A 21,157-nucleotide genomic window follows, 5' to 3' on the forward strand; every position below is an offset into this window, starting at 1 on the left:
ATCAAGTTCATAATTGATATAATCTAGGATTAATTAACAAGGTATTGATGAAGAAGACAAAATGAGTCCTTTTGATTTGGTGTAATTTGACTAAATTGGTGAGTAAGGATCATTTATGTTAGTGTTGATGTTAATTTGGTAGAACTTATGAATAATTTAACAAGATAGGTTGAATGTTGAATATTGTCGATTACATATATAAAGTCGTGTCAATCTGTCAGGATTTGATGAAACTACTGAACAACCATATGTCAATTCAATAGAGTTTTTGAAACGATATCGATTAAAATGTATAGTTAGCTAGATTGAAATTTGAATATAATATGAAGTACTACAAATTTATTCTTATTTTGTATGTCACCGTTTTGATTTTTATAGTTTTTGTAACTTTAAATTATAAAAGATATGTAGAGGTATTATGTATGAAAATTTAAAATAATGATATATAATTTAAGAGAGATTTATGAGGTTTATCTTTCGACTTATCATGATTTGCTAGCTTAAATGTATCATCCATTCATATATAAATGTTCAACGTTAATTTGATATGACATTTTAACTCTATTATATCAATATTTGTTATAAAAGAAAAAGTAAGGTCATTGTTATTTATCTTATATAATTGAATTTTGCAAGTTCAATTCTTTCTATACAAGGCACCTATGAGCCTCTTGGTATTAAGTGCATGGGAAAGAATTTTGTTTTTATTTTTATCTTCGTAGGTAAATGATCTTTATTTTTATACATAAGAAATTTGAAAAATATCTTTTTCTATTCGATTTGCAGTGGTCATTAGAGATTAATTTTTAAGATGCACACGTTATTTAATTATAAAACATTTATCAATGTTCAGATAACAATCACACCCTAAAAAAGTACTATAATATACGCAATCTATATCAATATAAACATCGATAACTGATTTTGTAATTCAAATTTCAAGATAATTTTATGAATAAGAGAACTCCCCTAAACTATTGTCGATCATTATACATACATATATATCTTTGTATAAGAATACATAACACACACTAACAAGAACTTTCTTTTTTCTAAAAAAAAATATTCCTCTGATGTCATTTTGAGGCGGACCATAAAATAATTCATTGGAGCTTTTTACTTTATGCTAAATTTATTGAAAATATAGATTTGGTTATTCACAGAGGTTGATTTAGTGTGATAGAGTGGATTTAATAGAACTTACAATTTTGATTTAAACATTATATTTATATTAAGATATTTATTGAATGCGTACAGATTATCAATTTAAGACTCAAGAATATTAAATAAAAAAAAAATTAAAACTCCAAACTTATAATTTTTTATTCTTGACTTCGCCTTTAATTGTTCGCGTATTCGCGATCAGCCTACTCGAAGGAAAATCCTTCAACACAAAGCCATTGGCCCACGAATATTTTATCGCAGTTAATATTTGAATTCAAAAAACTGAATTTTACCGCAGTGAGCTTAAACTTTTGACCTATGTCAAAGCAAGTATCACCCAATTTTAAGTTTATGAATTCATAATTTTTAAAGTACGATAAATAACACAATCAAAACTTTTGAAAATTGAACTTATCAAATTTAAATTCTGAATCTGTCACTGTTCAGATATTCGTAATTTCAAGTATGCTAACTTACTTCCAATTTGTCTACTTTAAACTGCCACTACAATGAGAAGAAAAGAAATAAATAGGGCCAAATGAAACTACTTGGTTTCTTGGTTACTACTTCCAGCCATAATTGTTACCTAATTGATCAATCAACTTAATACATTATTACTACTATATGTTTTCTACAAAACTTTAAATTTTCTTAATTCTAGCCTCTTAAAATAGGGAAATTAGTGAATATTTATAGGCTAAAACTCACATTGGAAAGACCAAAATATGAACTAGATATCAAAGTTATTGTTGTGGTAACAAGGCCGGCTTATATAATTCTATCTGTTTCATTTTACGATGAAGATTCAACCACGTTTTCAACGAAATAATTCAAAAATATTCTCGCATATAACAAGAGTGTGTGTTTATTAGGCACGCAATAGTATCTTGGTATGTTAAAAGGAATGATCAATGTCTTAACGGGAGATCATATTATTAATCAAATATTTTAAAATATATTTTTAAAACTAAAATTAACTTAAAAAAATTATAACTATACTTTTCTTTTCTTTTTATAATTTAAACGGACGACATTATTCCGGAGAGATTCGAAAATGTATTAGTACTACATATGATTACAATATATAAAGCGGCCTTGTAAATTCTATCTAAATTTGTCCAATTAAATTAAAATCAGCTGCCTAGTTAAATTAAGGAAAACCTATTAAATTAGATATATATATATATATATATATATATATACTCATACTTTCAAAATATTGCACGTATTTACTGTACTTGCATACCATGCATTTTTTCCATCAGATAGCACAAAAACAAAGAGTAAGACAAGCGTGATTGAGAGGTGAACAAGATTTTTATTTATCTCATTACACTAAATATATGTGAATCATATTAAATATATGTATCAATTTGTATCTAAAGAGATACATGAAAGTATGACGAGTGAAATGGAACAGAGGTGAAGAAAAGCGAGCGAAATTTACTATGCATCTCTCACGTATATATGCGCGCATACCTAATGTATTTAGAATCTAAATATACCTTAATTTGATTTTATATTACGAAATATATGTACTTGAACATAGTTATGAAGGAACCAAAATCTAATAAAAATTCGTAATATTATAAACTATTGACCTTATATTACGAGAGACAGGTACTTAAACATATTTCTGAAGGCACCAAAATTTTATAAAATACGTTATATTACAAACTAAAGTGTAAACTAAACGCTCTCGACTTTTTATACAAGTTGAAACTAATTTATAGAAGGAGAAAGTAAATTAAATTTATCCCCAACAATTAAGGTACATCACTTGCCGTAGGGACTCATCAGTTTGTTTTTTCTCCCAACAATTTTTTAGTCTGAGATGATCACCGGAACCGGCGAGAACACCGGCGAATAGTCTGACGTCAGCAACATCGGCCTTCAACTTCTCGCCGTGACCGGAATGTCCGTTCACGACGGCTAAACTAGCCGCCATCCAAACACGGCTCAAATTCATCATCATATTTTATAAGTTTTGTGTTTGTTATATCTAATAGAGTATATAAAATATATTGATAGTATAGTTGTTTGATTGACAAGAGGGTATTTATATTGGAAAATGAAAGACGGTGCGTAAAAATGTGTTTAATGAGTGACGGAAATTGAATTTTTAAATAAGAAAAAATTAAAAAAAATTATATATTTATACTTTGATTTTAAATTTATATATTTGATATTTATATTAAATTTATATAATTTTAAGGTAATAATTTTAATAAAAAATTAAAATTAAAATATCTCAATCATTACGACGTATATAAATGCGAAGATAGGGAGGTTAATGGCATTATTAGACGTATGGTCGCTTGTTGGCATATTATGACTAAGAAAATATTACGAAAGATAATTAGTACTACTACTAACATACAAATTAAACTACGTACCATTTTTTTGTTTTACGATTTATTTATCTTATTTTTCTTAGTCATTTTAATAAAATAATAAAAGTTACATATTAAGATATTGTTTTTGATAATAGGAGTGAGTAAATGTTTTGGCACGTGATAGGGTCAAGGACTGTGTTACAGGTAGCAAATATATGTTGTATGAGTCATCTCAAAATGGTCAAATCCATTACAAGCGTACCATCGTTTATCTCATAAACAAAAATACTTATATCCAAAAATAAAACTATTTACGAACAGTCATCTTTTTTTTTATATATATTTTATGTTTTTAATTATTAATCATGTTTATTATTTAATATCATTAATATATATACATATTCAGATACATCAAAGAGGAATAAATAATATTTCAATAAAAAACTTGTTTAATTACTATTTAATACAGTCAAAGTATAGTTATGATTAGAATATATATATACTCGTGAAGAAGCAATGGTTCAATAAATAGTGTAAGGGCACAATTGAGTAAATAGTTTCCTCTTTGAATCCAATCAAAATAAATATATTAAGTCGAATTTAATTTTAAATAAGGAAAAATTATGTAAGAAAGTAAACTTACTATTCAATTACATATCATAGCTATAGTTTGCTATAATTGCCATTCACGACTAACATTATATATTAATTAAATGGGCTAACTTCGAGTTTGTACAATTAGTCACTTTTGTATATGTATAATTCGCCAGAATATACGAATACATATATTATTTAACCTATATACATATACAATTCATCTCTCACACTCTCTCGCTCGCCTCTCTCCTCCCTCTCCCAATCTCTCTTGCCATATGTACAAATGCATATGTATAATATACAATTATATACATATACAATTCACCTTTCTCCCACTTTTTGTCTTCTCTCGTGGCTTCTCTCCTCCCTCTACCAGTCTCGCTTGCCTCTCCTCTCTCTCCCAATCTTTCTTGCCATATATACAAATACATATGTATAATATACAATTATCTAACCAATATACATATACAATTCACCTTTCTCCCACTCTTTTTTCCCTCTCTCTCGCCTCTCCCCTTTCTCTCCCAGTCTCACTCGTCTCTCTCTTCCGTATAAAATGTAGCTACAAATTGTAATTATCAGACTATAGCTATAGAGAGTAATTAATTATTTTTAAGTGGTTATCAGTGAAAGTTTCCCAAATAACTAATAGCTTTAATTTGTGTAGTTTTTCCTTTAAATTTTGGACAAATAGGCCCAAATAAAGTTTGTACCAATCACAAGTCTTGTTTGAGATTTTTTCTTGGAAAAATTACATAAATTAGTACATTTTAATAAATAATTACTGATTTTAGCAATACTTTTTATTTATTACCATTTATAACAATACTATGTCAAATCTGCAATATGAATTAAAAGTGAATTATGTATGCAATATATATGAATTATAATTGTTTTTTGAAATATATTATGTTTGTTTGGTAAAAATTTGACACATTGTATTATAAGTGTATTAAAATGCGTGATAAATGTATTATCCATTATTAAAATTTGTATTATATATGAATAATAAATTCTTCTTTGTAATATGTATTAAACTTGTATTATAAATGAATTAAAAGTGATCAAGTGAAAAAAAGATATTATTGCTATAAATGGTAAATATTTTTTTATTTTTGTATATTTATGTAAGTTTCCCTTTTTTCTTTCTCTCGTCTTATTCGATTGTTTGTGCTCTCTCTCTCTTACTGTTTTCCATACATATTATATCAACATCATTTTCAGTAAAATTACCAAAAGTAATCACATGACTCGGTCAAAATGCATGTCAAATTAGCACCCATTGTGTTTTTTTATCAATCAGATCGTTAAAAAATTCACAAATTGATATACATATATATTTATTTGATTTTTTAACATAAATATAAAATATAAGAAAAAATTAATAAAATTTATGAGAATTCATGACTCTAATACAAATGTAAGATTTAAAGAAAAATTACTGAATTTATCTGAACCCCACCTAACATATGGCTTTAATAATGAAATTTATTGAACCGAAGAAACACAGAGTAAACTACTCTAAGTCAATAAAGACCAAACACATAGAGTAGTTAGCTTCATCATATTTTTACTTAATAACTTTATCAAAAATTTTGTCTAACAAAATTTCATTAAAACTTATGGAAAGTGTAGCTATTCTTTCCCTTCTCCTTGTCATATGGATTTTCTTGTGTCCAAACTTGTGAAATTCACTGCATTGAAAGTGAAAAAAATGCTCTTATAAAGTTCATCCAGGGCTTCAAGAATTCGTCACAGAACATGTTGTGGCTTGACGAAAATTGCTGTCAATCGAAAGGTGTTAAATGCGATAACAAAACAGGGCATGTGATCACTCTTGATCTGCAAAATCAATTCTTACAAGGTGAGTTTGGGATTTCTCTACTTGACTTGCCACATTTGATACACTTAGACATGAGCCAAATTGATTTCCAGGGGGCACATATTCCTGATTTTATCTCCAGTTTTAAAAACCTGGAATATCTCAATTTGTCTAAAACGAATTTTAGGGGAGAAATTCCTGAGAATCTTGGCAATCTGTCGCGATTACAGTTTCTTGATCTGAGCGGTTATTATTCACTCAGTGTGAGTAGCCTTAAGTGGATTCAGCCCCTCTTTTCTATGAAGACTCTTGATTTGAGTGGTGTTAACATGAGAAGCGCGGAAAACTGGCTACATGACATCAATATGTTAAGTTCGCTCTCTGAATTACGTTTGTCTGCTTGTCAGCTTACTACATTCCCTGAATTGCTTCCGATTAATGTGAGTTTCACATCTCTTCGGATTCTTGATCTTTCATTGAACTATTTTGATACTAGTATTCCTAGCTGGTTGTTCCATACATGCCATGATCTTGTTTATCTTAATCTTTCGAGAAGTCAGCTGGATGGTTTAATTCCAAATGATTTTGGAAACAGGAGTTCACTCAGAGTTCTTGATCTTTCCGGGAACTCTCTCCAAGGCAATCTTTCACATTCCTGTGAGAAAATGAGTTCGGTGTCCTTTCTTGATCTCTCAAGAAACTCGTTCACGGGTTATTTACCACCAACCCTGCCATCAAAGCTGAAATACTTGGATATTTCTGATAATGAAATGGAAGGTCCTTTAGGAAGAAGAATCACACAACTTAAGCAATTAGTTGTCCTCAATGTTGCTCGAAACTCTTTCAATGACTCGATTACAGAACATTTCTTGAATTTAACTGATTTGAGAGTGTTAGACTTGTCATCCAACTCGTTTATCTTCAACGTAAGTGCAACTTGGATGCCTCGTTTCCAACTTGAGTTTATAAGCCTGCAGTCTTGCGGACTTGGTGCACGATTTCCTCAGTGGCTTCAGACACAGAAAGAGTTGTCATTTATTGATATCTCTCGCGTTAACATCTCAGGACATGTGCCTGATTGGTTCTGGAATTTTTCTGCCAAGGTTAATCACATAGACCTTTCGCATAACTATTTCCGAGGACAAGTCCCTGATTTTACAGAGAGAGTTCATCTTACAAAATTGGACCTGAGTGACAACCATTTTCATGGTCCTTTGCCTCATTTTTCACCCAATATGATAACACTGATTTTGGCAAGAAACTCCTTTAACGGTATCATCGCCCCTGTATGTGAATCGCTTGTCATGAATAACTCCCTCAGTCTTCTAGACCTATCCTCAAATTCTCTATGAGGACAACTTTAGACTGTTGGAGATATGGGAAGAATCTGCAAGGATTGAATTTAGGCCATAATGATCTACAGGGGAGATACCTCGTTCCATCGGAGATCTTGCCAATCTCTTCTTTCTGCAATTGCAAAACAACAAGTTCTCAAAAATATGCCTTCATCATTGAAGAACATAAGTGCACTAAAAATTCTTGATGTTTCGGAAAATAGTTTATCTGGAAAGATACCAAATTGGTTAGGAGAGATTCTTAAATTAAGCGGAAACATGTTTGACGGAATCATTCCTAGGGAGATTTGCCAGCTTAAATCACCAGCCTTACTGCACTGAGGGGCTTGAATTTATCATGGAATCATTTCACAGGAGCAATTCCACGTTACATTCACAAAATGCAGATTTTGGGATCTCTTGATCTTTCCAGGAATAAGCTGACATGTACATTTCCTCCCGATATCATACAACTCTCGTATCTTACTATTGCCAATTTTTCTTTCAATCATTTGACAGGAGAAGTTCCACTTGGAAAACAATTTGACACCTTTGTGAATAGTTCTTATATTGGAAATCCAAACTTGTGCGGAGCTCCACTCTCACGAGTCTGCTTGGATAATATACATGAGGACATGATTGACTGTAGTAATAACAAGAATCAGGAGGTTCATGAGCAGGGAGAAAGCAACAACTGGCTCGAGGAATATTCGTTCTACATAAGCATGGGAATTGGATTCAATACAGGTTTCTTGTTATTTTGGGTTACTCTACTGTTGAAAATCTCATGGAGATGTGCATATATGAGGTGCCTGGAAAACATGGGCAATAAGATTTATGTCTTTGCTGCAATCAGATGGAGAAAATTTCAAGCAGCAAAGACAGTGACCAATTGTCCAAATTGAGCTGTTGATTCTCTTTACTTTTCCATCTTTTCTTTTATAATATCGTGTTTTGTACTTCCTACTTGTTGTTGTTTTAAATATAATGTTTGTTTTTATCGGCACTTATATTTTATTGTAATGTTTTTTGTTATGGAGTAACGAAATTGATTTAGTGTAATTGCACAATTACTTGAGATATTCTTCTTGTCTTACCCTTCATCCTAAAAGTTTTACCTTGTAACCTTCTTTTTGGTATCATTGTAAGTTTATTCTTTCACTTATGAGATGATAGAAAACAATACAATTGATCAAAATGTCAAATTTATTAAAATAATATAGTCTAACATAATACGAGATGTTATGAAACGATAGATATGACATATATAAAGTTATTTAAATCTTAATGAAGATAAAAAAAATATACTAAGAAATTTCTTCCCATGTGCTCAAAGGTTTGGTGAGCCCTAAACTAGGGTAAGATAGTAAACATCCAGTGAAATTAACTGATATGCGTGTAAGCTGATTCAGACACCACCGTTATAAAATAAAAATGAAATGATAATAAACAATTACAAAAAGAACTGTATCCCAAATGAGAAATGTTGTTTTGGGGAATGTTTCAATAGTTACATTTTTTTTCCCTTTATAATAAAAAGGGGAATAAGCTTCTATGTAACAATGGTACAAGAGAATATTATATACTACTAATAATAGAAGCTAGATGGGATTTCTAAGCCCACCATGGAGCATCACCAGTTCTGAAGTCTGTTTCAACCCATGGAACAAACACCACTTTCCCATCATCAACGTCTGCATGAGCCAATGCCAAGGACTGTGCCAACAATAGAAAAACACAATGTTAGTATCGGTGTCGGATCCATCTGAACTTAGTACTTTCGAGACGGAACATAAATTTATGTTAACATCCATAAAATAGTAAGAAAATAGTAGTGCAGACATTGAAATTCTGTGAAAATCACATGTTAAATTCTAATTGGGGCTCTACAAGATGTACTCGATTCTACTTAAGATTGTTTGAGGCTACTCTACCCTACAACCTAGCTTATGTCTATATAAAGCGTATTATATTCCCTTAAAGTGGCATCTCAAATATCCTGTTAACGCTTGGAATATTCGTAAAGAGATCAAAATATATCACTATTCTTATAATCAAATACTTCAAGAAGATTCACAAATTCTATCATCTTTAATTTGAGAAATACGCTACTAGCCGCCCTCAAATTAAGGAAAATATCCAGAGAGAAGAATAAGGGAGAAACAAAATTACACCAACAACTATTTATCAATAATATTCTTGTTTCTTCCGATCTTATTTGTGATGGATTTATTTTTTATATATTTAAAATTTGTTACAAACAAGTAGATATGAACATTCAACTATAAAAATACATGAATTCAATGGTAAAAACCTTTTCTAAAGGTTGAACATGTAATGTTTAGATCCTAGATTCACTCTGTAAACATAGCATGTGTCATTATAAATGTTGTCTCTAACCAAACAAAACCAGTGAATTTAGAATGAGCGTGATCTTAATGTATATATTCTTATAAATAGTTCGAGCTAGAATGTGTTCAGTTGAACCGACAAAAGCCGCCCCTCGAAGCCAAAAGGGTGATTGATAAGAAAAATATAAAGACAAGTAGTAGAGCATTTAAAACAGGGGTTTTGAACTTACTAAAGGAGCAGGTCCTCTAACAACTTTTCCTTGATTGTTGTATTGAGATCCATGGCAAGGGCAAATGAACTTGTTCTCAGCAGTATTCCACGGCACGACACAACCAAGGTGAGTGCACACAGCATTGATACCATAGGTCGCGAGTGTTCCATCGTTCTCCACAACAAGGTAAGTAGGATCTCCCTAAAATATCTTCAAGTTAACACTAAATTTTGCAAAGAAACTATGACACTGAACGAAAATGTACGAGTACCTTTAGTCCTTGTGTGAGGGTTCGAGTTCCAGGTGCATGAGTTTTGAGCCATTCAGTCACAACAACATCATTGCCATTAGCATCTTTGGCAAGGGTACCACCACTACCACCTCCTGAGCTGTTGATCAACTCCAAATAGAACGAAAAAATCACAAATCATGGTTAGTTACCCAATCATAACAACAATGTCTCGTATGAGATAGATAGATAGACAGATAGATTGATCAAGCCCGTCTAGTGATATACAAAAGCCTTTTATCTTTTGTGAGTTACAAAGGAATTGTTAACACATCAAGTTTCCATGTCATTACATTTATCTATATGTCCCTATCGTATCGACTTAGAATTGAACAAAGAGTAACATAGCTAGAGCCTATTTGCATTGACTTTTTTAGGCGTTTTTAAACAGTTACAGTATTTAGGCAAGATTAAGAAGTAATCTTACTAAGCCATTGTTTTGAACCTAAAATAAGTCAAAAGTCATAAGTTAACATATGACGTTTGGCTCTTAAGCAATAAGTCCATCCAAACTTTACACCGGTTATGTAGATATTAGTTAGGTATCGATAGTTAATTCTATTTTCTACCCTGCATAATTTACTTCTTAATTAGCTATCAAACGTTGTATACAGAAATTAATACATCAAATATGAAAGAACTAACCCAGGAGGTGCAAAGAAAGTAGCATAAGGTACAAGCATTCCACCAGTTGGTAAAGCAAGTGCACCCAATAAAAGCAAATTCATAAGATTCCTTTTTTCCATATCAGGCACTCTATCATCTGCTGGAATGCTAGCTGCCATACATTTCACTTTCATCCTCTTATCCTTTCCCATTCCATGACCATTAATCTTCATCGGCTTCACAAGCAACGCTTGTGAAACCGATGAAAGACCACTTTTGCTTGAGCATAGCTGAAAATTATAACAAAAAACTGTTACAGCAGTAGAGTCAGAATTTTCACTAAAAACTATATATATACACATAACAAGTAATTTTTAATAAGATTTATATATATAATATAATTTTTCGATGGATGTTAGCCTAACTAGCTCCGCGCATTACCTGAGAAGGAGTTACATGAGAAAGAGTGGAAGAAGCCATGTTAATTAATGTGTGTGTTGAGAAGAGAGGAAGTGGATGGGGATGTTATTCTTGTAATGTAGAAAAAAATAGATTACTAGAAAGATGATGAGAGTCACTCAATGACTAGATAAGGCAAGTAACTAGTATAGCCACACAATTGGATATTAGCCATTTTCAATTGTTTCTATTTTCTATTGGTGGAAAATGTGAATTATCCACTTTACATTTCATATCCAACAAATGAGTTGTTTGGGTCTAGTTGGGCTTATAACTCAAACTTTAAAAAACCATTTTTGTGTAATAAGTCTATAAAAATTAGGAAATGGGCCACTTCATTTGGTTTGTGTCTTAGTAGCTTAACTTGCACTTGATTTTTAAAATGGTAACTTCCAAAAGTTTCTATCCGTTTAGAAGATAATTACTTAGATATACGCTAGTTTATAATATTACAAAGCTTATCAGATTTTGATATGTCTAGATACGTTTCAGATACATGTATCTTAGGATATATGAGGTTAAAATTAGGTGTAATTTATTCTACATATACTGTATCCAAGTGAATTTATATGTATCTGAAATATATAGACGAATCTCGCTAGCCACTCTCCTATATCATTAGTGTATCTGAAATATGTAGACAAGTCTCACTCGCCTTTCTCATGTTCTTGTTCATCTCTTTTCCTATTTCAGTATACCTGATAGTAAAAAATATGTATCTCACTTGAAATTTGATATAAAATTATTAATTAATGAGACAAAATATAATTATTTTCAAACTTTAGACAGAATTAGTAAATACGGTAAGGATGTTTGATTAATCAGGTAAAAGTTTGTTTGGAACATAATTATTATTAGTGGCTAAAATTTGTCTAATTATGATTGGTAACCACTGGTTTGAAGTTGTATATGTAATAATATGTTCACTAGTGACTGTTTTGGAGTTGTATAAGTTGGTTCAATTTGATTGTATCGAACACATAATATTTTGCTAGATACATTGTATCAATTCGTCCAATCTAGTTATATCATCAACACAAACAATATCATTGGATACATCATTACAATACATTGTATTATCATTTTGTATGAGTTGTATCAGTACATATAATACACTTTACAATCATCACCAGAAAACAACACACATACAACATACATATATACTTTCTATTGATGCAACATATACTTGTATTATTGAGTGTATGCTCCTTGTATGTATCAGAAATAGACTTATGATACATGTATATATTTATTCCAATCATTAAATTATTCTACTCAATATATAATGTTCTTGATATTAAGTGTTGATTTAATCAACTCGAACCATATGGACCAATAAGTCATATACAAGTCCAAAACACAATACTCAAAAATAGGAACCCAATTGTTACACTACTACATAAATCCTCATTGCCAATGATTCACCCATATTTTGGTACGAAATCAAACAATAACAACAATATATTCAATGTAGGTTAAAATAACACAATATGAAATATGTTATTTTAATTAATCTTAGATCAATTTTTTTTACCCAACCTACTTAAAATAGAATGACTATATAAGTACAATCAATTTTTAATAGAAGAGGAAGCATCAAATAGTTACCAACTTATTAATTACCATCTCTCTTATTAAATTTTCTTTTCACAAATTCTAACTATTATAATTATGAGCATAGAAATTCATCATAACACATAATAGGAGAAAATGGAGATATAAATAGTCCATACTCAACTTCTAAAGGCACACAAAATTCAGTATTATTATTAGTAGTACTATTAAAACTATCTATTAAAAATGGTTCTGTCCAAAAATTTCCAATGGATTCTTCAAATGATTCTTCTTGAATTATGTCACATTCTGCATCCATAATATTTTCCATATTTTGGTCAGTTGTAACACAAGATGAAACTTCACTATATGTTTCATTTGGAGTAATATTTTGGTCTTCATCACTTTTTTGATTGACATTACTTGCCTCTCTCTTTTTTCCATTAGATATTGTTAATTCATGTTTTGATCTTTTCTTGAGAGATGTGTGCCAATGATTTTTTATTTCATTGTCTGATCTTCCTGGTAAGTGAATAGCAATTGCTGACCATCTTCAATAAAGAAAACAAAATTTACATTAGATTCTTTTTTTGGGGGGGGGGGGAGTCGCACTTGATTAAAGGATAAAACAAATTAGAGTAGAGATATTTGTATAGTTATAAATAATTACAATAAAGATAAATGATATGTTTAAAGTTAAATAAAAATATTTTTTTAAATCGACTAAAAAAAATATATTGCTTACTTATTCCCAATTTCTGCATGAAGCTTCATGATGATCTGGTCTTCTTCTCTAGTGTAGTTTCCTCTTTTAATATTTGGCTGAAGATAATTAAGCCATCTTAATCTGCAGCTCTTTCCGCACCTTGATAATCCTTCTCAAGGAGAAAAACATCACTAAGTGAGATAAAATAATGGATGTACTTATATTTATTTTCGGCGCAAATTGTGTTTTTTTAAAAAAAAAATTATTTATCAATGTATTATAAACTATTGTATACGTTATTGTTTTCAATTTTTGACAATATAAAAGTAGATTTTGATTCAGAAATAAAGAGGCGAAAGAGGTACATTTAAATTTTCATCAAATTTTTTCAAGAGATAGTTCACTAATAGTTCGAAAGATAAGTCATTTAACCCTTCACATCCAAATATATATAAATAGTAAATACTTAATTTTTAATTTAAATTTTGCCTCTGCCACTAACACTTAATAAAAAGAAGATTCTACATATATGTTCCAAGATGACATGTCATTTTTTTTTTTTGGATTTATGTTTTATACACCGTCTGTGTGGATAATATTTTTTACCAATTCTCACTCTGAGGTCATCGAATATAAATCACTTTAAAATATGAGATTTGAAATTCTTAAACTAAAATAAGTTTCATGCGTTATCTCATGATGATATAAAAGTTATTCATAACAACGATATATATTACTTAAACTCGTTCTTTCAAAAAGAGAGAGGAAAAAGTTGGAGATAAAATACCAGCAAACTTTGGAAGTTGACGCCAATTCCAACAGCCATATTTATTAACATAAGCTGCTAATTTTTTATCTTCTTCAAGTGTCCAAGTACCCTTTTTTAATCCACTTTTTTTGTCATACCAACGTGTTCTTGCCATTTTTTTTCTCTCTTCCTTATTGTTCTGTTTTTCTTTTTGTATATATAGGTAAATAAATGTAATATTATTGTACCAAAAGATATATAAAGTGAGAAAAACGTGTAATATTGTATGAAACGAAAATAAATAAAAAAAATAAAAACGTTGATATATTATCTATAAGGTGTGGTCCTTCTAAGAAGACTCATTTTGTGCATTATCTCTTTTGTGATTCATGTTTCAATTTGGTCCTCACTTCTCTGATTCTCCAAGTTATATAATGCCCCACAAGTCGAATCGAAATTGATTATTCGAATCGAAAAAAAGTTATTAACTTATTGGTAATAAATTGTTGATTGAATGGTTTCGATAATGATATTAATTTTTTAACAGTTTGAAGTTTTTCTTAACTGATTATTTAATATATAATCTCATAGTAAGTTAATAAATTATACTTATATCATTCAATATATAAAGTTCTTGACTTAGGGTTTTTTTAATTATATTTTTATTTCTTGTTGTCTCAAACTCTTGGTTATTCTACAATGTGTCAATGTTTGCTTTTGAGCAAGATGCAATATGTCAACTCATCTGCATGATTCATTTAATTTGTCTTATAAGTTCGGTTCACCGATAACCGAACTTATAATGATCAATAATCGATAAGTCAATATCTTAATAGTTATATACCAGTTTAGCATATCTACAAAACAATAACACTGGTGAACGGTGATAGTCCCAACTCCCATTTTAAATTATTTTTCATGTTTCTTATTTATATGCCACCTAAATAAAAGTTAATCAACATAATTATTTCTTTATTTATATCTTAAAATATAATCCTAATATATCTATATTTATTTCTGTATCGTCTTTCCGTAATTGAATAATATTTTTTATTTACATGCAAATATTAAAAAAAACTTAAAAAATCACTTATTTTTCTAGAATATATATACTAAAAGCATTCCCACACACTCTCATCAGACTCATTCTTCCTTCCTCTTTTGTTTATACATTGTTTGAGTTGAATTCGAGTGAGATGTTATAAACATGACAACTAATTTAAAAGGAATAAGAAGCTATAAAAGTTAAAGTGTATATTGTATATTAGCAACTAGAATCCTTGCTTCAAGCATATATATGTTTATAATTCAATGAAACAAATGTTTGATTTTTCTTCTGAAATTGTTAAAACTATAATATACTTTTGTCTCTTCATGATATTTGGTACCACTTGTCTTGCATACAGTGAATTTGTGTCTGAAAAATAAGTGAGCTATAAAAACTAATTTGGAAGGGAATAAATTAAAGTCAATTGATATTTTCACTAAGTATGCCAATTGGTAAACGGCGTTGAGAGAGTCGTCCATGTGACAAAATATCTATGCAGCCAAGTTGGGCTCTCACCTTACATCTATTATTGAAAATTTACGAATATTCTACTAGTTTAAGAGTTAATTATCTAGATATACTTTAATTTTTAATATTATAGACTTTACCAGATCGATTTTGGTGTTTCAAGATACTCAAATACGTTCGGGTACATGTATCTCAGGGTTAGGTGTAATTTGTTTAACAAATCTCGCTTGTCTCCCTCCTATCATACTCGCCACTCTCCTATGTATATGGATACCAGATACATACGAAACACACCAGATATATACATATACATGTATTTAGTGTATATCTAGTGTGATTTATGACATGTATCTGTTGAGATACATGAGTATATATCTCGCTCGCTTCCCTTCCCTTCCCATCTCGCTCTTCCTATTTTAGTATATCTAGTAGCAAAATTACATCTATCTAGATACGTACCTTTCTCAATATATATGGTAGAAAACATTTAATTAGTTGTAAGATACATAATCATTTAAAACTATACGTAGAATTAGAATATATGATATGAATGTATGTTTAATAAGGTAATTCTTCTAATTTATGATAATTATTTATTCCGTTTATTTTTACTTGTTAAATTTAATAAATTAAAAAATAATTTACCATTTTATATTAATTTTCTTTCTATTATTACTTCTACTATACTTTCAACATTTAAATGTCTTGCTATAAATAAAAATAATATATAGTAAAATAAACATGGCCAATTAAGTTCCTTTTTGTTCATTTTACACAAGTGACAACCGGTTTGCTCTTGACTTCTAAAACATGATGCACCTTCATGGGTCTCATTATTGGGAAAAAAGTTCCATACATAGAAGTAGTTTTACTGTATCAAAAATAATTTTTAAATATTAATAGTTCAATAGTCGTTAAATATGTATATTTTATATTAATAATAACTAACTTTTTTTTATAAATATTTTCAAAGTCTATCACAACAATGAATTGAATTGTTATAAACGTATATATCGAATCTCTAATTTAAATCTCAAATTATGAACAATCACTCACTTTTGACAGTTATACGATTCTATAAGATGATTCCGTTGAATCACAAAAGGTATATTGACCTGCCGTGTTGAAATTGTAGGATGTATTTCTGATTATTTGTGCAATAATCATTGAATACAGGCAAACATGCAAGCTAGCTATGAAAGTGAAACATGAGGAATTCATGATGGACACTAAAAAAATTAATTTAATGACAAAGACACATGCATCAATGTGTTTAATATGTTTATCATGTTTAACGGAGGGGTGTTATACTCCATAAAAATAGTCTTTATGATTAATTAATTAAAGTAATGGTAATTACTCAAGTAATTGCCGCTAAATACTATTTTAGTGGCTATCAATATTTTTTGTAAATCTCTCTAAAATCTATAGCAACATTAAATTAAATATCAAGTAATTTGTGTTTTTAAGAGATTTAACATTCTTTTTAAATATGCACATCAAAGTTGCCACTAATACAGTGTGTCAGTGGCAACATTTTACAACTTATAATAGCGACTAAAGTTGACACCAAAATAGTCTTTTAGGTGGCAATAATTATAGATTTAGTGGCGATTAAGTTGCCACTAATACGGTGTTTTAGTGGCAATGATTATAGGTTTCAGTGGAGACAAAAGTTGACACTAATGGTGTTGTTTTAGCGGCAATGATTATAGTTTTAGTGGCGACCAAATTTGCCACTAAAACAGTCTTTTAGTGGCAACGTTTATGCCTTTTAGTAGCGACTAGAGTTAACACTAAACAATGTTTTAATGACAACAATTATATGTTTTAGGGCGACTAAGTTTCCACTAGAATATTTTAGTGACGGCAAAAGTTGACACAAATACAGTGTTTTACTGGCAAGTTTTATAGCTTTTAGTGGCGATAAAAAATTTCCGCTAACAATGTTTAGTGGCGACTAAAGTTGACACTAATACAGTGTTTTAATTGCAACAATTATAGGTTTTACTGTCGACTAACTAATACTATCTTTTATTGGCAACAAAAATTAACACTTATACAGGGTTATAGTGGCGAGAATTTACACTTTTGGTGGCGTCAAAAGTTGCCACTAATACATCTTTTAGTGTCGACATTTATAGCTTTTAGTGGCGACTAAAGTTGACACTAATACAACAATTATATCTTATAGTGGCTACATTTATTATTTAGTGGCGACTAAATTTGCCACTAATAATATCTTCTAGTGGCGACTTATGTTCTATAAAAACGATTTTTATGATTAATTAAATAATTAATATTAATTACTTAATTAATTATCGCTAAATATTATTTTAGTGGTTATTAACATTTTTTGTAAATCTCTCTAAAATCTATAGCGACATTAAGTTAAATATCAATTAATTTGTGTTCATAAGAGATTTAACACTCTTTGTAAGGTGCCACTAAAATCTATTTTTATTATAGTGTGTATATGATGCAGTTTAGTTTGATTTTCAGCAAACCAAATATTATATTGAATAAATATAAGTAGGAATTATTGATGGAGGTTTTGACTAAATTAAGTCATTATATAAAGCAATTCATCAAAATAATATGTTTTTTTTAAAATTTTATAAAATTAGTATAAACGTATTTCACGGTAACGTTTTAGGATATATTTTATTTTAAAAGCTGACGACGTTAGATTGATATACGTTACTCAAAATAACGTTTTAGGAGTAAAACATTACCTACAGTAAGTATATCAACCTAAAGCTGTTAGTTTTAAAAAATTAAATATACCCTAAAACGTTATTGTGAAATACCATTATACTAGTTTTGTAAATTTTAGAAAAATATATTATTTTGATAAATTATTTCTTATAATGGCTCAGTTTGGTAAAAAATTCTTATTGATGTATACCATAACAAGAATTTTGGGTTACAAAAATAATCACATAAGACAAGAACATATGTCCTCGGGGATGGTTTTGTTGGTTTGGAGGGTGGTCATCCACCCAGATGACCCGAGATTGATCCCCTTAATACCTTCTGAGTCGAGTTTGTCGCATAGAATTTGCTTAGTACAGTTAAAATCTCATGTGTTTGTAGATTATTACACAGTGAAAGATTTACCCAGTGGGCACAAAGTGCTCACCACAGAGTACTCATCCAAAGGACAGAGATTGTAACAGAAATTTATTGCGGCCTCGGTTAATTAAAAAAATATGAAAGAAAGAACATACTTATCATGTTTATCAGAAATAATCGAATCCAGTACTTAAAACATGTCAAGTTGAAGTCGTAACACAATTAATTAAGTGGCAACTGGCAAGCTCTAAATTAGGATCTTTACTTAATACCTAAATCATTTTTCATCATTTTAATTATTAAAGTTGTGGGCACTCGGCAGCCTTCACTAATTTAATTTGTTCTATATTCATTTTAAAGTGCTTTTGCATTCTAATTAAATTAATATAGACAAGTTTTGTCTAATTATATTTATTCTTTATCATAATAAAGTAACAGCAACTTTATTACTCAAAGTTTTCCTAAAAGAAAAAACCAATTGTTTTGTCATATAAAAAGACTTCCAACTTCTATAAATTGAGTATCTTTTTTTCTGCAAATCCATAGCATCGGTGGATCAATCAGAAAGCACCAAAATTTGATAAGATACTTAATATTATAAACTAAAGTGTATTTAAGTTATTTAGCTCTGAAACTAATAAAATTTATGTAAGTCGCTCAAATTAATTAATAATAATAATTTGCTTATATCCAATTTATTCATTCAAGATTTGCCTTGTTAGCTTTCGCATGTCGTCTTATTATTTGGACCCCAACACCCATCAACATGGTTAGTGAGATTTAAACTACACACTTAAAAAATTGCAACTATCCAAACCCTACCAAACAAACAAAAAAAAAAAATTCACCTTTGTTCTATAGCTCTATATAAATTGAATCACATATTTTCATGTCTTAAAACTTTGTGTTCAAAAAAAAAGAAAAAGAAGGGTCAATGAAGAGCAAATTCTTTCATTGTTTTCGTCCCATTGTTGAGGATTCTGTTCTTCATAATCATGCTATTGATCAATCTACTTCAAGTAATATCACAAAAAGAAGTGAGAAAAATGATCAATTGGTTAGTCTTGACAATCTTATAGTCTTTTTTCCTACTATATGTGTGTCTAGCTTGCTCATATTATATCGTCACCGTCAAATTAAACTGTGTGATCATCTCATGATGAATAACATATTTGTATTTAAAACATAATAAGTACTTACTTAGACTGAATATATATTAAACCTCAAATTTATGACTTCTAACTATGTTTTGATATCATGTTAAAATTTGTTTCACGTTATCAACAACATTTGTATTTAGTTATTTCAAATAATACACATTTATTTACTTAATTATGTCTTTAACCGCTACACGTCATGACTAATGATTGGTTCATTATATTTTTGCAGTTTGAATCAAAAAGTAATAGGGGAAATAGAAGAGATGGTGAATCAAGGAAGCAAGAAACACAACATAAGGAAATTACTTCAATTGGCACTTTATGTGAGGGAAATAAATCATCAAAAAAATATTCATATAACCATAAAGAATCCTCAAGTGCTTCAACATCATGTCATGATGAAAACAAGAAATCTAGCACAAGTGTTCATTTGATTATTTTCACACTATTTGTGACTATTTATTTTGGTAGAGTTTTGGCTATATTTTTAACATTATTATGGATTCTATTGTTCTCCATTATTTTTAATAAGTGATTAAATTCCGATAGTTATCTCAAATAAAAACATTTCATCCTTCAAAATAATTTTTTTAACATAAATTTAAATGGGATAATACTCAATTACCCCCCTAGCCTATACCCAAAATCCCTACGACACACCTTATCTTTGATTAGGTCCTATTACCCCCTCCAACTTTTTTTTAAGTAATTTATTACCCCTTGCGTGCCTACGTGGCAATAATAATCTGCAAGGTCGAAGTGTTTGTTGAACACGCGCCGGGACCCACTTTTTCAGCTTTCGATAAAGTAACTTTACACTTCCCAAGTTTGAAAAGCTGACGTTTTATCTTTTCCAAATTAATTTTACCAAAAAGTAGATGAAGTAGAAAGAGGGAAAGTCTTGCATGTGTGGACGGGATCGATTTCAAAGGTTAGAAATTAGATTTCCAACTGAAATTTGATTTTCGATGTTGGATTTTGGGAGTTAATTTTAAACATTGTCAAAACTTATTCAACTCGGATTTTGTCATAACCCTAACTTTATAAACATTGTAAAAAAAAATAAGAATTAATAATCGACATAAAAAGATGTAAAGAATATATTAAATTTTATTTTACCTTTTCAAATCAAGGAGCTATTTAACTTGAGTGATAATGGATGGAGCTTCTTCAAAAATGAAGAACCATGAACAGGGGGTTATTTTTTGAAAAGAGGAAGAAGAACTTG

General features: G+C 29.7%; 2 protein-coding genes and 1 pseudogene across 2 annotated transcripts; 1 reads left to right on the forward strand and 2 right to left on the reverse strand.

The window, feature by feature from the left end:
• Window positions 1-5,678: 5,678 nt before the first annotated feature.
• On the forward strand, window positions 5,679-8,276 carry LOC107007034 (annotated as a pseudogene).
• A 381-nt stretch (window positions 8,277-8,657) lies between these two features.
• On the reverse strand, window positions 8,658-11,324 carry LOC107007225 (cytochrome b6-f complex iron-sulfur subunit, chloroplastic). Its single transcript, XM_015205750.2, has 5 exons — window positions 11,153-11,324; window positions 10,751-11,001; window positions 10,088-10,205; window positions 9,835-10,017; window positions 8,658-8,969 (listed from the first exon to the last, which is right to left on the reverse strand). The coding sequence occupies exons 1-5, from the start codon at window positions 11,189-11,191 to the stop codon at window positions 8,868-8,870; spliced, it is 693 nt and encodes a 230-aa protein (XP_015061236.1). The 5' UTR covers window positions 11,192-11,324; the 3' UTR covers window positions 8,658-8,867.
• A 955-nt stretch (window positions 11,325-12,279) lies between these two features.
• LOC107006920 (transcription factor MYB14-like) lies at window positions 12,280-14,407 on the reverse strand. The gene is made up of 3 exons (XM_015205429.2): window positions 14,218-14,407; window positions 13,470-13,599; window positions 12,280-13,275 (listed from the first exon to the last, which is right to left on the reverse strand). Exons 1-3 carry the CDS (start codon window positions 14,351-14,353, stop codon window positions 12,840-12,842), a joined length of 702 nt encoding a protein of 233 aa, XP_015060915.1. The 5' UTR covers window positions 14,354-14,407; the 3' UTR covers window positions 12,280-12,839.
• Between the last annotated feature and the right edge of the window lie 6,750 nt (window positions 14,408-21,157).

Source organism: Solanum pennellii, chromosome 12 (genome assembly GCF_001406875.1).
Source record: "Solanum pennellii chromosome 12, SPENNV200".
Lineage (NCBI taxonomy): Eukaryota > Viridiplantae > Streptophyta > Magnoliopsida > Solanales > Solanaceae > Solanum > Solanum pennellii.

What these genes read in the sequence shown, in the direction of transcription:
- LOC107007225 (XM_015205750.2), bottom strand. Translation starts at nt 11,191, where the DNA reads ATGGCTTCTTCCACTCTTTCTCATGTAACTCCTTCTCAG. An exon ending in ACTTTCTTTGCACCTCCTGG is followed by an intron (nt 10,206 to 10,750) that starts GTTAGTTCTTTC and finishes GTTGATCAACAG; the next exon opens with CTCAGGAGGTGGTAGTGGTG. An exon ending in TTAGAGGACCTGCTCCTTTA is followed by an intron (nt 8,970 to 9,834) that starts GTAAGTTCAAAA and finishes TTGTTGGCACAG; the next exon opens with TCCTTGGCATTGGCTCATGC.
- LOC107006920 (XM_015205429.2), bottom strand. Translation starts at nt 14,353, where the DNA reads ATGGCAAGAACACGTTGGTATGACAAAAAAAGTGGATTAAAAAAGGGT. An exon ending in TCAACTTCCAAAGTTTGCTG is followed by an intron (nt 13,600 to 14,217) that starts GTATTTTATCTC and finishes CTCCTTGAGAAG; the next exon opens with GATTATCAAGGTGCGGAAAG. An exon ending in CATGCAGAAATTGGGAATAA is followed by an intron (nt 13,276 to 13,469) that starts GTAAGCAATATA and finishes TCTTTATTGAAG; the next exon opens with ATGGTCAGCAATTGCTATTC.